The 15,539-nt window shown below is 34.7% G+C and overlaps 1 protein-coding gene across 5 annotated transcripts in view; it reads left to right on the top strand.

The window, feature by feature from the left end:
* Positions 1–15,539, top strand: part of LPIN2 (lipin 2) — a 76,795-nt gene that overhangs the window by 45,210 nt on the left and 16,046 nt on the right. For all 5 annotated transcript variants that reach the window (XM_039845231.1, XM_039845241.1, XM_039845236.1 and 2 more), the window contains 6 exons: positions 345–545; positions 3,742–3,837; positions 6,612–6,913; positions 11,603–11,710; positions 12,346–12,469; positions 13,869–14,214. In XM_039845231.1, the coding sequence (XP_039701165.1) occupies positions 345–545; positions 3,742–3,837; positions 6,612–6,913; positions 11,603–11,710; positions 12,346–12,469; positions 13,869–14,214 (1,177 nt within the window). The remainder of the gene's footprint in view (positions 1–344; positions 546–3,741; positions 3,838–6,611; positions 6,914–11,602; positions 11,711–12,345; positions 12,470–13,868; positions 14,215–15,539) is intronic.

Genomic DNA, 15,539 nt, shown 5'->3' with positions numbered 1-15,539 from the left:
TAGCGAATTCCCAAGACTCTTGGGCAGGAGAGCAATGGTGTGGTCTGGGTTCTTTGGTAGTTCTGTACAGGTTCTGAATTCTAATGGCAGCTGGCACTATCACTGATGATGGGAAGGGAAAGGTAACTTTTGCATGCCTCATGCCCTGGCTAGGACAACCTCTCAAATGTAAAAAATCTAGGATTGTCCATGCAGTGGTAGCATCAGACTAGGTTAAAATCACCAAGGTTACTAATGATACATAATCTGGTGTACAAATGAGCAATTCTGTGTGTCACTTCGGTTTTTTCTTTGTCATTGTCATCGGATCCACATTGCATCTCACTTTTTCTTGTCTTTTGTAGTCTCAAACCATGAATTATGTGGGACAGCTGGCTGGGCAGGTGATCGTCACTGTGAAGGAGCTCTACAAGGGCATTAACCAAGCCACTTTGTCTGGGTGTATCGACGTCATTGTGGTGCGGCAGCAGGATGGCACCTATCAGTGTTCGCCTTTTCACGTTCGGTTTGGGAAGCTGGGAGTCCTGAGATCTAAAGAGAAAGTGGTGAGTGCATGGTACAGCCTATTTTCCCAGAGGATGAAGTTAGGTGGTGGCAATGAATAAACAAACCATTACTGTGCGCTTTCTGGGCCTTTTATTTATTTTAAACCTGTAGGATGTTAAAGACACTGATACGAAAGGTCAACCTTTATGTATTGCTTTTTGACATTACTTCTAAATTTAAAAAGCCCTACTACAGAAAGTCTCTCCAAGGGAAAAAAAGGCTGAAAATTATTTTCATAATGGCTATGTATTGCAGCTCAGAAGAGCATAACAGAGAAACTAGAGTTATAAATAAGGATGTTGGGTATATTTAGAAAAACTTCCTTTACCTTACATAGCACTTTAAAATATTTAGGGTAATGCCTTCATAACAACTATATTATTCCATTCTGAATGGAATAGACTGAGATTAGAATACATAACATTTATTTAAACGAAATTAATGCCAGATTTATGTGATTGTTTTGACAAAGCTGTAAAATATTATTTGTAATCTAAATTTTGTTGATACCAAGACTTTCTCCAAATATGACTGAAATGCAAACTCTCAGGCCATAGGCTGGTTATCTTTTATTGGAAGATTCTTTTAAAGAGATGGTAATCCTATTGGCTTTTCTTTTTCTTACATTCTCTTACCTTCAGGTAATAGAGCAACTGGAAGGTTTGTTAGGATATCTGATGTCAAGTCAGAAAATTGAGCTAATAATAAAACTTCTTCAGGTACATAGTAGTATTTTTATTGCCACTCTTGCCCCATAGTATCTACTTAAACAATAGATGGAGATTTTTGTCAGGATTTTAAAGCACAACGAAAGATCCACACCATTTTCTGGAACCAGAAGCATTAAAGGACCACTGGTATAAGTTGAAAACATCTATTTTCAGATTTTGGCTATGTCACATAGGTGATCTTATTCTTTAAAATAGAGATTTCCTTCTATTTTAATTAAATTTAGGTTATTTTGAGAGTGAAAGAAAAAATTTTCTGGCTTTCACAAACTAGATATTCTCCCCACCCAAAACAAACATCTCATTTTTCTATAACAAAATCAGTGTTCCTCTGGAGAGCCACGTTTCAGGGGAGCAGGGTTTGTGTGGTCCGGCCTCTTTTCAGAGTTACCCTTTGGAAACCAAAAGCAGTTGCAGTTTACTTAGTGTCTTTGAAACTTTCCTTTGCAAACAGTATTTAGTCACAGTTAATTTCTTTGAAATTTATTTTCTTTCCGGTAACACTGAGCTGTAGTACTTTCAGGCTGTATCTGATTTAGGAGAATCAGCAGCAAACTGAAACTTCCCATTAGTTGTACAAGGATTTATTTGTAAAACAACTTACAAGGCTTTATTTGTTTGTTTGCTGTGATCTGGGTTTTTGATCAAATTGGATAAGTCTTCTGGCCTTTCAAAACAGAACTTATATATACATAATAAGCATTTGTGCATCTGCAGTGGCAACTAGGCAGGTAAGATACCTCTTTCTGCATGCTGTAGGCCTCTAATTAGGAAAGTAATATAGTTTCTGTACAATGTTACACAAATTGTTGTATTAAATATTTTGTCAAACCCTTGAATTTAATTGAAGTCTGTTGAGACACAGGATAAAAAAAGAACATTTCTTCTTTTCCACTTCTTCCTTTGGTATCCCAGAAACTCAAAAGATATGTTTGGGAAGAAGTTTGTCTATTTGACCAAAACATAGCTTTTCCGTGACCGTAAAACTGAAACCATGTCTGCCCTGAGATACTCTGGCAATCTGGATCAACTGTTTGTCTTATTTTAGGTCAGTTTCAATCAGGGAAAGCAATTCATTGATTTTAAACTACAACCCCAATTTTCATACCTATGAAGTGAACTTGAAATCATAATCCCCATAAAACCACTGGTTAGAGAGATGCCGTATCATAAGTTCCCCCACTGTAACTAGTATGTTCTCATTTGATAGAGCACCAGTACTCCCAGTATGTTTCGTAGAGCAGCAGTTTAATTTCAGAAGATAAACCTGTACTTGATATTTTTACATATTTTGTTGATTTAACACAAAACTGATGCTTTGATTACTTATCAAAGTTAAATAACCCAGTGTATTAGATAAGGCAGTTGCCATTGTAGATGACAAAAATCCACCTCATACTAGCTTAAGCAAAAAGGATTTTATTGGCTTGTATAACTAAAGTCCAGGAGCATTTGAATTAATCAGGATTTTCTTTAGAGTCTTTGAAGGTGTTATCAGAACTCTCTCTTCCCCCACCTCTCAGCTCTGGTTTCCTTGGTATATGTTCTTTCTAACATAAGATGGCCTGCAGGTTTACTTCTATTAACAGCCTTAGTGGAAAGAGAGCTTCTCTTTCCTAAGAAGTGTCAGTGTTTAGTCTCCCTGTCAGAGTACATATATCTTGGGGACCAGTCACTATAGCTGGGGGTGGAATATATTGATTGGCCTGGGTTGGACAACAGCCCGACCTGCACTCTCTGAAGCTACACCTGAAATAGATGATCAGAAATAGGGGATGGATAGATACCCATAGGACACCAGAGATATTCTTAACAAAAGAATAGCATGCCAAGTCAAACATCTACTATAGCCAATATTTCTCAAAAGTAAATCATTTCTATTTTAACATCTCAGTCATATATGTTGAGCAAGATTAAGCTACAATGTGGGAGGTAAGAATATATGGAAATAAGTGCTGTTTTAGAAACCACCTTACTAGAAGTAGTACGTCAAAATGAATATCCTCTTTAAAATAATCACCTTGGGAAACATTTATTCCAACTTGATGCCATCTCTCAAAATATTTTTAATATTTTTCCTTTGTTGCCTAAAGACTAATTTGTGTTACCTGAACAACACAAGGTGAAATCTACTTGTGCTACATATAACCCTGAAAGTGTTCAAATGTTTCTTGACAAGGATGTTTTCCCCATTTTATGACATTTGGGAATTAAATAATTAAAAATGTTTACAAGTTAATAAAAATAGATGATAAAATATTTTCTTTCAGTCCCTTGTTACCATCCCTTCCCCATCCTACCAAGATCTGTTTGGTTTTTTAGGGATGGGATGTGAGACAGATAACAGTGGTTTCTGGGGCTGTCACTCTAGAAACCTTAATACTAAGTTTGGTTTGAGAACTCAGAATTTAGGCTTAGTTTAGCTCCAATAAAAGACTCTTAATGCTAAATTTGTTTCTCCTCTTAGATTGATATAGAAATCAATGGTGATGCAGTGGATCTTCACATGAAATTAGGTGACAATGGAGAAGCTTTCTTTGTGGAGGAGACCGAAGAGGAATATGTAAGTCCTAGTTGGTCGCATTCACATTACACAGTTTGTTCATGCCTCTGGTGCATGCCCCAAAAAAGAAATGTTCAGTTTTCCTGGTTAATTGTACAGATGATTATTGCTGATTTAGGCAAGTTTTAGTTTTAGGTTGAAGAACTAAGCTGTCAGATAGGAGATGGAAGAGTGAGGAACTTTTCTCCATTCCAGGTTCAGAGCACAGAGAGAATGCAGAAGGCCTTTGTATTTGCTTTTTTTGTTTTTTACAAAAAGCACATCTTTTTGTAAAAAGAAAGGCACATATTTTCATTTTACTTTAATGAGCTTTCTTTCTGTTAAAGTTTACACCTTGACTTGAATACATTGAGTTTTGCTTAAGTAATTAAGGTGTTTGTATCTCTTAACACTGTGTATTTGTATACATGTGACCTTTAAACTTGGAAAACGTGAATAGTCACGTGAATTTATTATGATCTCAGGGGACTTAAATTAATTGGCCTATACCCTTTAAGATAATTGCATGTTTGGCTTCTTTCAGCAAGAAAGCAGTTTATTGTCACCACCACTCACCACTACCACCACCACCACCACCACCACCACACACACACACACACACACACACACACACACACACACACACACACACACAATATCAATATCAATCTCTCCCTTACTTTTTCCTTCCTTTGTATCCACTGATTTGAATCATGGTGAACTGTCCTTGATGGATTTATTGTGAATCTTTTTAAAAATTCTTAGAAAGCAGTGTTATATCTTCCATCAGAAAGAATAAAATCTCAGGTAGCAAAAATGATAAACTTCAAGTTATTAAGGATACAGGACTAGTATTTTTTTGGTGTTGAACACGATCTTTCAGTGTAATGTCAAATTGACAAAGAAAAAAAAATTTCCAAAAAAATAAACAGTAGCAGAATGAGATCGTTTTTAATTTAGAGAGAAGTCAGCACCTTAGTACTACTATGTAAAGCAACACTGAGACAATATGATTATGGAAGGGAACCTCACCAGACTAGTATTTTACTAGTACCTGAATTACCTGTTTTTATTATCTTGTTTGCATTTACTTGACCTAAACAGAATTTCCCTCATCAGAGAAAGAGGCAAAAGGCAGAATAAAAGATTGAGTTATTACAGGAATAAGATTTTTTTGATGTGTTTCTTAAAATCACATATAATCGATAACACTGATTAGGCTTTACATAAATCAACAAGGAAGAAGACTGGTTATTGATAGTCTGTTAACTGGTTCTCATGATCAGTTCTGTTGATTACATTTAAAACTATGCTTATTTAGCAAGGTCAACTTGGAGAGTGTTAACTTTCTAGCCTTTTTTCCCTATACCATGTATAACTTGATGGGCCACATTTTCTTTAGTAAAGTGTACTTCTCTTTAAAATTAAAAAAAATATACAAAGTTAATTCATCTGACAACATTGAAATCACTGCTCTGTACCATATACTACGAATAAAGTATGCCCCCCTCTCTAGGAGTTCATGATTTAAAGAGGAATAAATTTTACCAAAACCCATCTGGCTTCCATTTATTTGCTTTTTGTTTCTCTCAGATTTTTCTCATTTAACTATATGTCATCAATATCCTTTTCAAGTCAGTAGTTCCAGATCTAACTGTCCTTCTAATAGCTGTTCAGTATTCCATAGTATGGATATACCACAAACAATGCTATAATAGAACTAGGAAACATTACCAGAGACAAAACAGCTTTTAAGAATTACAAGTAAACTTTATAACAAAGACCATTGAATTAAAAGGCCCTGGAAGTCAGAGGCCACAGCTTGTTACCTGGGTGCTTTAGCGGCTTACAGGATAATATCCTATCGTCACTGTTTCTCTCTAGGTGTATGTTGCTGGTGAACACAGATTTTGCTTGGGTAATTAAACTTTGGCTTCAGAGTAATATGTTTACCAAAGCCAAATTTAAAACAGTTATGGAAACCTACTTGTTTTCACATAAATTTAAATACTCAAATTTAAAACTTGAGTATTCTGAATCATCTCAGGTTAATTTATATCTACCTTTCATTTCCTCCATGATACAAAAGAATAAAGCAAATGATTAAGAATTCCCTGAACGCTAGATTTGATTATTTATTTAATATTAAAATAAGAGTTTAATTATTTCTAACTGTTGAGACTTATTTTCTTCTTTTGAATTCCTAAAACAATAAATACTTTGATTTAAAAATCCACTAATTTCATTTGGTACAGAGTATTGTCTCTGTTACAGTCGCCTTTCTCACCCTCAATTAATTTGACAAACACAAGCATTAACCACTCTAAATTTTACCATAGTTCCTCACTTACTTGTCCTTCTGCTCCTTATCTGATGGGGTGTTCCTGCTCCTTGCCTTCTACTTTGTCCTGTTCTTACTGTTCTTTGCAAGTTCTTGACAGAGTGCTTTGTAACACTTCCTGAGAATGCTGCTGCTTTGAACTTCTCTTTATAGAAATTTAATTGGCTCTGCTTTAATTATAGCTTTCATGTGTTCCATGCGACTTGTCATAATGGTTTCTCCAAATGTATTCAGTTACATGAACCAAAATGAGCTAACACTGAGCCGTGTGCAAGAGTAAAGACCTATTTCGAATAGAGCAGGCAGTGCCCTAGTTCAGTATGACTTTCTTACTTTTAGAAACTATGTATTCCCTACTATGCAGAGTATATAGATATGCAAAGTATTCATTATTATTTTGATTCACTGTCCAGTTTGCCATGGACAACTTTTCTTTCTCCATATTCTCTTTAAGGAAAAACTTCCTGCTTACCTTGCCACTTCACCAATTCCTACTGAAGATCAGTTCTTTAAAGATATTGACACCCTTTTGGCGAAATCAGGTGGAAATGAAAGACCATCTCAGAGTTCCAACATATCACACATCTTGGAAACAGAGACAGTTTTCACTCCAAGTTCTGTGAAAAAGAAGAAACGAAGGAGAAAGAAATGCAAACTGGACAGTAAGAAGGAAGATCAGGCTGCTTCTCCTGCTGCAGAAGATACCGTGGATGTGGACCTGAGCTCTGACGATGACAAGGGGGCCCAGTCAGTGAGGTAGGGCTCTTGGTCTGGGAGGACTCCTTGTGCAGGTGCCAGGTGTGCATCCATACTATGGCAAGAGTGCAGGTGAAGTGAGAAGCTGTGGCATTTTTTTTCTTTCTGCAACTGTACAAAATTTGCCATCAGACATCCTGCTTTGGTGCTAAAATATCATTCAGAACAGACTGGCAATGTGTCTTTTCATCCAGTAATTTTCTAAAAGCTAAATAAAGCATCTCAAGGAGGATCTGAACTAGTGACTTGCCCCCGGGTGAGCAGGTATAAACATCAGGAATATTTGCCAACTCTCTGGGTCTTTGTGCTTGGTATCTCACCTGTTCTTGAGGAATTGTAGAATTGTCATTTTGAGTTTATCATCAAAACATCCTAGGAAGTTGAAGAAGAAAGGAGGTTTTTGTTTTGGGGGTTTTTAAGGGTGAAAATCTTGATTGCTACTTATGTTTTCTAAAACTTTAAAATCTGGGTTGTAAATTCTGCAACAAAATTCTACATTTGATAGTAATTTTTAATACATGAACTCTTTTTCTGCCTATCTTTTATTACTCATCAGTTGTCATATTTATGATGTTCTTTCCCCTCCAACACTGAATATAGACTTTGATTTCAATTCTAGAATGCAGATTCTTGTTTAGTGTTAGAACTAAACAAAAGGCAAAAAGCAAAAAATACTTTAGACTTTACAGACCAGTGTAAACTATACTTATAAAAATCTTAAATCCTAAATAAATTAACAAATTTGGGTAATCTTTTTTGTCAGTATCAAAGTACTATCTAGGAAGAGCTCTAAAATGCTCTAAACTCTCCTTTTATATCACTGAGTCCCACAGAATTTTAAGCTAATAAAAAGTACCACAATTTCTTAAAAAACAGACACTTATCATTCTTTTCTTCCTGTTTTTAATCTCTTAAGGGTTATTTATCTTTCCCTTTCTTAGGAGAGAGTATACTAGGAGACTCTTTGAGATGTTTTATTGCTTGATTTTGGTGCTATAAGGAACATGTAAACAGTTCCTAAAATGTTTAGTGGGCAAGAAACATTCTTTTGAGAAAAACTTGAAGTGTGCATCTAAATTTTATTTGGATTAGCACTGTAATACTCCCTAAGTGCCTTAAATTGTGGTATTTTTTGTCAACTAAAATTCTTTTAAGATGCACCAGAAAGAACACTGAAGTAAAACTTTTACTTTCAAAGTTTTCTTGATGAGTATTCAACAAAATCCTTTGTTATATAACATAATAGAGCTAAGTTTAGAATGCTTGGACAACCTACAGTTTTAGCTTGGGAAGTGAAAACATTTCTGAAACATAGGCAGTCATCTACTAAATGCACAGGGATTGTTATTCTGAAGGGATTTTGTAAATGCGTATTGCAAGTGAATGTGCATTGCATAAATATTAGTGGATGCCTTACTTTTCCAGATTGTGTGAAACACTGCATCAACCAAATCTGTCAGTGTGCTGATTTGGTTGACAGCGACATGGTTGCCAGCTTCTCTCTCTGAGCCAGAATCTTGCTTGTCAGAACACATGTAAGCTAGAGCCTTGTAATAATTTTCACAAACTTAGTGGTTTGCTTTTTCTTTAGGTTACCAGTAAATCATAGATGCCGTCACTTGGAGGAACTCTTTCCTGAAATTTCCTTAAAATAGGATCTTAATTATGCAGCCAATAGAAATCAGGACTTAAAAAAGAAAAGACAAGATGTAACAGTCATAACACTTCAGGTCTATATGCACTAAAATAAGCACTGAGCTAAAAGGTAGGAGACTGAACCAGTTATACTTCCAATTGTGGAACAGTGGCCTCCTGGTCACTCCAGGCTTTTCTTTCTTAATCTGTGAAATAATGGAATTAAACTACATGGTTTGCAAGCCCCCTTCCAGCTCAGCATTTAGATTCTAAAATAATTTGGTGGAAGATATTTAGGGTCAAAAGTATTAGCAGCATATTAAATGGCACATTAAAGAATCTGAGAGAAAAAATAGAAACTCTACTGCTTTTGCAGTTGTGAGATTAGAATTATTTGGTATTGGAATTCGCAACTCTTAAATATCTTACCTTCCTGAGCCTCTACCATTTAGGAAAGAAATTGTTTCCAGAGAAGATACCTAAAATAAGTTTTTATTTTGCTAGGCAGCATTCTATTTAAACTCTTTACTTTTCAAGAATTTCATGCATTACAGGATTAAGGCTAATGGAGGCTCCTTGAAGGAGGCAGATAAAAGACAGAATCATGCTTGTTGCTGTTGCACAAGCTAGAAGAAACTCATTGGTTGAAATAGAAGAGCTTTAAATTACACAAGGCATTGTATAAACTGTACCTAATGAGTCCCTGTACCTTCTTCCTCAAATTGGACTTTTGACTTAAGTATGGTACAGAAGTCTTGTTTGTCCTTTCAGAGAGGATGGATAGATTTATGTGTATTCAAAACGTGGTTGTAGGTATAAATAGCCTTTTGGAGGGAAGAGACTTTTCAAAGTGGACGGTGTGGTAGCACAGTCTTGAGTGTAAATATGGAACTGATGAAAATACTTAAAATACCCAGCAATAACAATGGAGGATTAGAGACCACACTATCAGAAAGGAGCCTCTACTTTTAAGCAACCAAAGTAGACTTGCTTACAAGTTATGTCTGGGAGCCAAATGCAGGGAGCCTAAGACTTTTATTTTTTAATAATAATAAATTTTAATAAATTTATAAAATTTATTAAAATTAGTTAATAATTACGATTTTTAGGTGTGCAAGATTGTAATCGATGTCTGTGTACTTTTTTGTGTGTTTACCACCCAAAGAAAGTCTAGTTTCCTTTCATTACCATATATTTGACCCCGTTTACTCACTTTGCCCTACTCTTACCCTGTTTCTTCTGGTAACCACCATTCTCTTGTCTGTATCTATGGAGTTTTTGTTTTGTTCATTTGTTCTTTTTTGTTTTATATTCCACATGAGTGAAATCATACAGTTTTTGTCCTTTTCTTTCTGTCTTACTTCACTTAGCATAATACCCTCAAGATCCATCATGTTGTACATGGCAATATTTCATCTTTATGGCAGAATAGTATTCCATTCGTGTGTGTGTGTGTGTGTGTGTGTGTGTGTGTGTGTGTGTGTGATATCTTTATCTAGTCATCTTTCGATGGACACTTTGGTTGTTTCTATGTCTTGGCTGTTGTAAATGATACCATAGTACATACAGGCATATGAAAAGATGTTCAGCGTCACTAGTTATAATGAATGGCAAGTCAAAACCACAGTGAGATACTCTTTCACACCTGTTACAATGGCTGTTATCATTCAAGAAGACAAAAAATAACAAGGGTTGGAAAGGTTGTGGGAATGGAAATTAGTGCATCCACTATGGAAAACAGTATGGAGAATCCTCAGAAAACTAAGATTGGAATTACTACATGATCGCAGTAATTCCTCTTCTGGGTATTTACCCTAAAAATATGAAAACTGTTATTGATAAAGATATGTACCTGTGTTCATTGCAGCCTCAGACTTTTCACAGACAGTATGTATTACCCTGACCTATTTTTAGTCTAGCAGATTAAGTGATACAGATATTCTTATTTTACCTTTAACATTGTCCTGGTAGAACATTGAATTTTCTATGAGATGCTCTTAAACTTGTACAGTATAGTGCTTTATACTTTTCAGTTTTTCTTTATACTTTATACTTTTTAGATTTAGAGCTTTCAACATGGCACACCACATGAATCTCACGTTGACTCTGTGAAATAGAACAAGTGATAAATTTCCAACTAAAGGTGCTTCTGAGGGATGTTTTAAGTTCATATAGCAAGTTAGTTACAGTAACTCTGCAAATTCAAGAAAACCAAAGGATAAATTAATTAAAACCTTATTAGCATTAGTTCAGCCACCTAAAGTTCCAAGATCTGTGTGTGAATTTTAAAAGCATTTATCATATTTTTGTATCATTTTCACAACTCTCATCATGTAATTTCTAAGTAAAGAAAGATTCTGAGGTAATGCTTGGGCTAAAGAGGAAATAAATTCTTGTTTTTAAGAGTTCGGGGTATTTTTAAATTTTGAGCCATAGCTCTTGTCTTCAGCTGATATTCTCTTTTTTTTAATGCCAGTTTATTTATTTTTCATACTATATATACATAATTTTTTTAACACTTTATTTTTTATTTTCTCCCATCCTTTTGGTAACCAGTAGTCCATTGTGATATTCTATTTTTGTAATACACAGGAGAGTGTAGTGAAAAGATCAAGGGCTTACTTATTTTGAATTCAGAGACTTACTAGCTTTTTTACTTTGGGCAAGTTACTAAACTTCTCTAGATCCTTAATTACCTAATAACTGAACATACGATATTACTACCTCAGATTTGTAAGGAGTTAATGAAATATACATAAAGCCTTAGTTTTCATCCCACCTTTGAATCAATTACTTCTAAGGGATGTAAAAAGTAATTTTTAATCACATTCTTTCCTCCTCTCTTTATCCCATATTTAAATAGTGATTGTAGTAGGGTATGAGGGTGACATCAGTGAATCCCTCCCTGTCATGTTTTCCTTTTAAAAAGGTTAGTTATTAATTATTTGGCCACCTTCATTTGTATCATTTAGACAATGTGTTAGTAGATTTGGGGAATATTTTTAAGCTGACATTAAGTGTCGTTCCTGTCCCTTTCTTCCCTGCCCTTCACAGAGGATCTTCAAATGCTTCCTTAAAGGAAGAAGAATATAAGGAGCCTCTGCTCTTCCACTCCGGAGATCACTACCCCTTATCTGACGGAGACTGGTCCCCTTTGGACAAGTAAGTATTTTTGAGATTTCTCAATTTCTTGAAGTATATTAAAGAGCTTTTCTGTTATTGGACTCTAATGATATTTCTCATTTCTCTCATATAGTATAGGTACTGAATATGTACTTTTAACATGAATATGGACCTTTTCTCTCAATAATTATTTTGTTTCTAAACTTAATCTTACTTTTACTATGTTGGTCACTGTATGTCTGTATAATTTGTATAGAATTTGGTCCTCTGTAATGCTTTGGTTTTAATCTTTTAGTTAACTATAACTGTGGATAACATTGTGAAGAAACATGCAGTCAAACTTTGTTCTGTGTTCAAATCCAGCTTCTCTCATGTATTATGTTAATTTTTCCTCTCCTGTAAAATTACCTTTCTTATTGATTTCTTGTAAGAATCAATTGAGATAATGCATATAAAGTGTTCATAGAGGACCTAGCAAGTCCACAATAAATACTAGTTGGTATTGTTTTTATTATTAAACTCAAGAGGAATAATCGACGTTCCCATTAATAGAGTATGTCTGCAAGATAAAGTCAATATATATTCAAATTTATATTTCTTTTAATCTGTCGAGCTCAGGAAGACTGAAGTTCCTAACTGTAAAGTCATCACATTTCTTTGAACTATGTTTGCAGTCCCTATTCCCCAGCAGCGTGTCCTAAGAGTGATTCAGAGCTGGAGGTAAAACCCGCCGAGAGCCTGCTCAGATCCGAATCCCACATGGAGTGGACGTGGGGCGGGTTTCCAGAGTCCACCAAGGTACTAGAGTTTACTTGCCTACAGAGTTTGTCTCTCATCCATGAGTAAAGGATATTCTGTGTGAGCTAATATGAACATAAATGATGACAGTGACCTCATGTGGTCACATAAGTAAATTCAAAGTAAACATTTTTCATGTTTGCCCTGTGTTTACAGCTGATGGAATCTAGCATTATTTTGTGTATTTCTATTTAGTAAATAATATTATTGGTTGTTAATTAACATTTTAGTAAGGAAAAATTTGAAGGTACCTAAAAGAAACTGAAATTTCCACACTGAAATTTTAAATAGGAAATTGATTGTGAAAGCATTTTTGCCAACTCATAATGAAAGAAGAAAGACTTGGAAAGCTGCACTTCATATTTGTTTATTGAGAGACTGCTTTTATTTTATTTTGTGTATGTGAATAAACCTAACTTTGCTTTATATTTTTTTATTTTCTTAATTTAAATTATAGTTAATGTGCAATATTATATTAGTTTCAGGTGTACAACATAGCAATTCAACATTTATATACCTTACAAAGTGATCACCACAATAAGTGTAGTGCCCATCTGTCATACAATATTATTGACTCTAGTCCCTATGCTGTATTACATCCCCATGATTTTATAACTGGCAGTGTGTACTTCTTAATTCCCTTCCTCTTTTCCACCTGATCTCCCAACCTCCTCCCCTCTGGCAACCATCACTTTGTTCTCTGTAACTATGAGTTTGTTTCTGTTTCATTTTGTTTGTTCGTTTGTTTTCCTTTATAGATTCCACATATAAGTGAAATCATATGGTATTAATCTGTCTCTATTTCTTGGCAGAGAATATGTTTAGACCTTCTAGTTTTTTAAAAATACACACTTTGCTCATATTTGTGATTGCATTGATACTTGACTGCCCACTTTTATTTTTTTTTTTTTTCTTTTAATGGAAGTAACATTCGTTGGATTATAACACAAAAGTTTCAGGTGTACAACATTATAATTCAGCATCTTACGTTGTTTTAACAAAGCTTGGAAGTAGTCCAAGCAGGGCTAAATTTTCATGTAGCATTCAAGTTTTCTCCCTCAAAATGAATATTATCCTTCTTAGTATCTAAAAATTGTTGCATTTCCTCATTCTTCGATGTTGAACTCTTCATAGTAGAGCAATTATATGTATAGAGAGAGAGAGAGCAATTTTACATATATAGCTATATCTATAGATATATAGATATCTATACAAATGATATTGAACAAAATGCAGTTATTTTTCCCACTTTTAATATGAAGTAGTTCACACATACCAAATGATGTATTTACTGAATGTTTGTTTTAAATGATCACATTTACCTGCATCCAGCTTAAGAAATAGATTATATAAACACCTTTGAAAGTGGTTTAATTTTTAAACAATTCAACTTTTTTAGATCAACAAAAGAGAGAGATCTGACCATCATCCTAGGACTGCTACGATTACACCATCAGAAAATACCCATTTTCGGGTAATTCCCAGTGAGGACAACCTCATAAGTGAAGTTGAGAAGGATGCTGCCATGGGAGAAATGGTCTGCACCATAGTGAAACCAAAACCCAGAGCCTTGTGTAAGCAGATGAGCGATGCAACTTCTGCTGCAGATCTTCTCGAGCCTCCCTTTGAGCCGCCTCACATTTCATCTATGTTAGATACAGACTACCTTCCTAACCCATCGTTAGTGGAGGCTCCCTCAGACTCAAAACCAGCAGCTAAAGTAGATTCGCCATCAAAGAAAAAAGGTAATCATTTGTTTAATTTACGGCATTAGGTACTCTAAATTTACATAGTAAATTGTTCCAGTGTTTCAAATATGTGATGGCTACCTTTATATTTGTTTATGACATTTCTCCTTTAAGATATACTTTCTAAGAATAAGAATATTTTCTGTATAGCCATACTGCCATTGTCAAGTTGAGGAACTGATATTTGTATTTCCCTAAATGTACCGAGAATAGCTTTTTAGCTGTTTTTTGTTGTTGTTTTTTTTCTCCAAACTAAGATCTCGTTAAAGTTCACATGTTGCATTTGGTTTTATGTTTAAGCTTTTATTTAGAACAGCCTCCCTGCCCCTCCCCGCCCCACACACTTCTTCATGCATAAACATACACATTGCTACACCTCTTTCCCCCTCCACGCCCATGATATTGACCTTTTGAGAGCTCAGCCAATTGTCTGGTATACTTTCTTACATTCTAGATGAATCGGATTTTTTTTTCAAGGTAACATCCCCATATTTCCTTCAACTGGAAGTTAGCTCTGTCCAGTAGAAGTGTAATGTGGGCCATGTATATAATTTTAAATTTTCTAATATTAAAAAAGTAAAAATAAACAAATGAAATTTAGTAATACATTCTACTTAAGCCAGTCAATCCAAACTGTTATAATTTTAACATGTAATTCAGTATAAAAATTATTGCAATTTTACATTATTATTGTAAGTCTTGGAAATCTGGTGTGTGTTTTACACATTTTTACATACCTCATATCAGACTAGGACAGTTCAAGTTACTAGTCACATATGGCTGGTGACTACTGTAGTGGGCAGTACAGATCTAGAGGCTTAATTAGATTAATTAGATCTAATTAAATAATTAGATTTTTTATTTTTTAATTGAAGATTATGGGATATATTGAATACTTTATATTGTATCTCATAATGTCTCTATTAGTGATGCTAAATGTGATCACTTATTTAAAGTATGGTCTGCCAGTATGGTCTGCCAGTTTTATCCATTGTAAAGGATTTGTAAAAATCCTTTACAATGGATAAAACTGGCAGACCATACTTTATCCTTTGTAAAGGATTTTTACAATGGATAAAACTGGCAGACCATATCACTATTAGTGATGCTAAATGTGATCACTTATTTAAAATATGGTCTGCCAGTTTTATCCATTGTAAAGGATTTTTGTCCTTTTGCAATGAGAAGGTAATACTTTGGCGTTATGCGAATATCCTATTCCCCAACAACCTTTCCCTTATGGTTTTAGAATAAGGGCTTCTTAGTGCTGGTGATTTCATCAAGTCTAGTCGTGCTTATTTGTACTATAAATATTTTTAAAT

This window comes from Pteropus medius, unplaced genomic scaffold (genome assembly GCF_902729225.1).
Source record: "Pteropus medius unplaced genomic scaffold, Ma_sr-lr_union100, whole genome shotgun sequence".
NCBI lineage: Eukaryota > Metazoa > Chordata > Mammalia > Chiroptera > Pteropodidae > Pteropus > Pteropus medius.
Note: the sequence above shows the minus strand (reverse complement) of the source record. Positions and strands in the feature narration are given on the sequence as shown.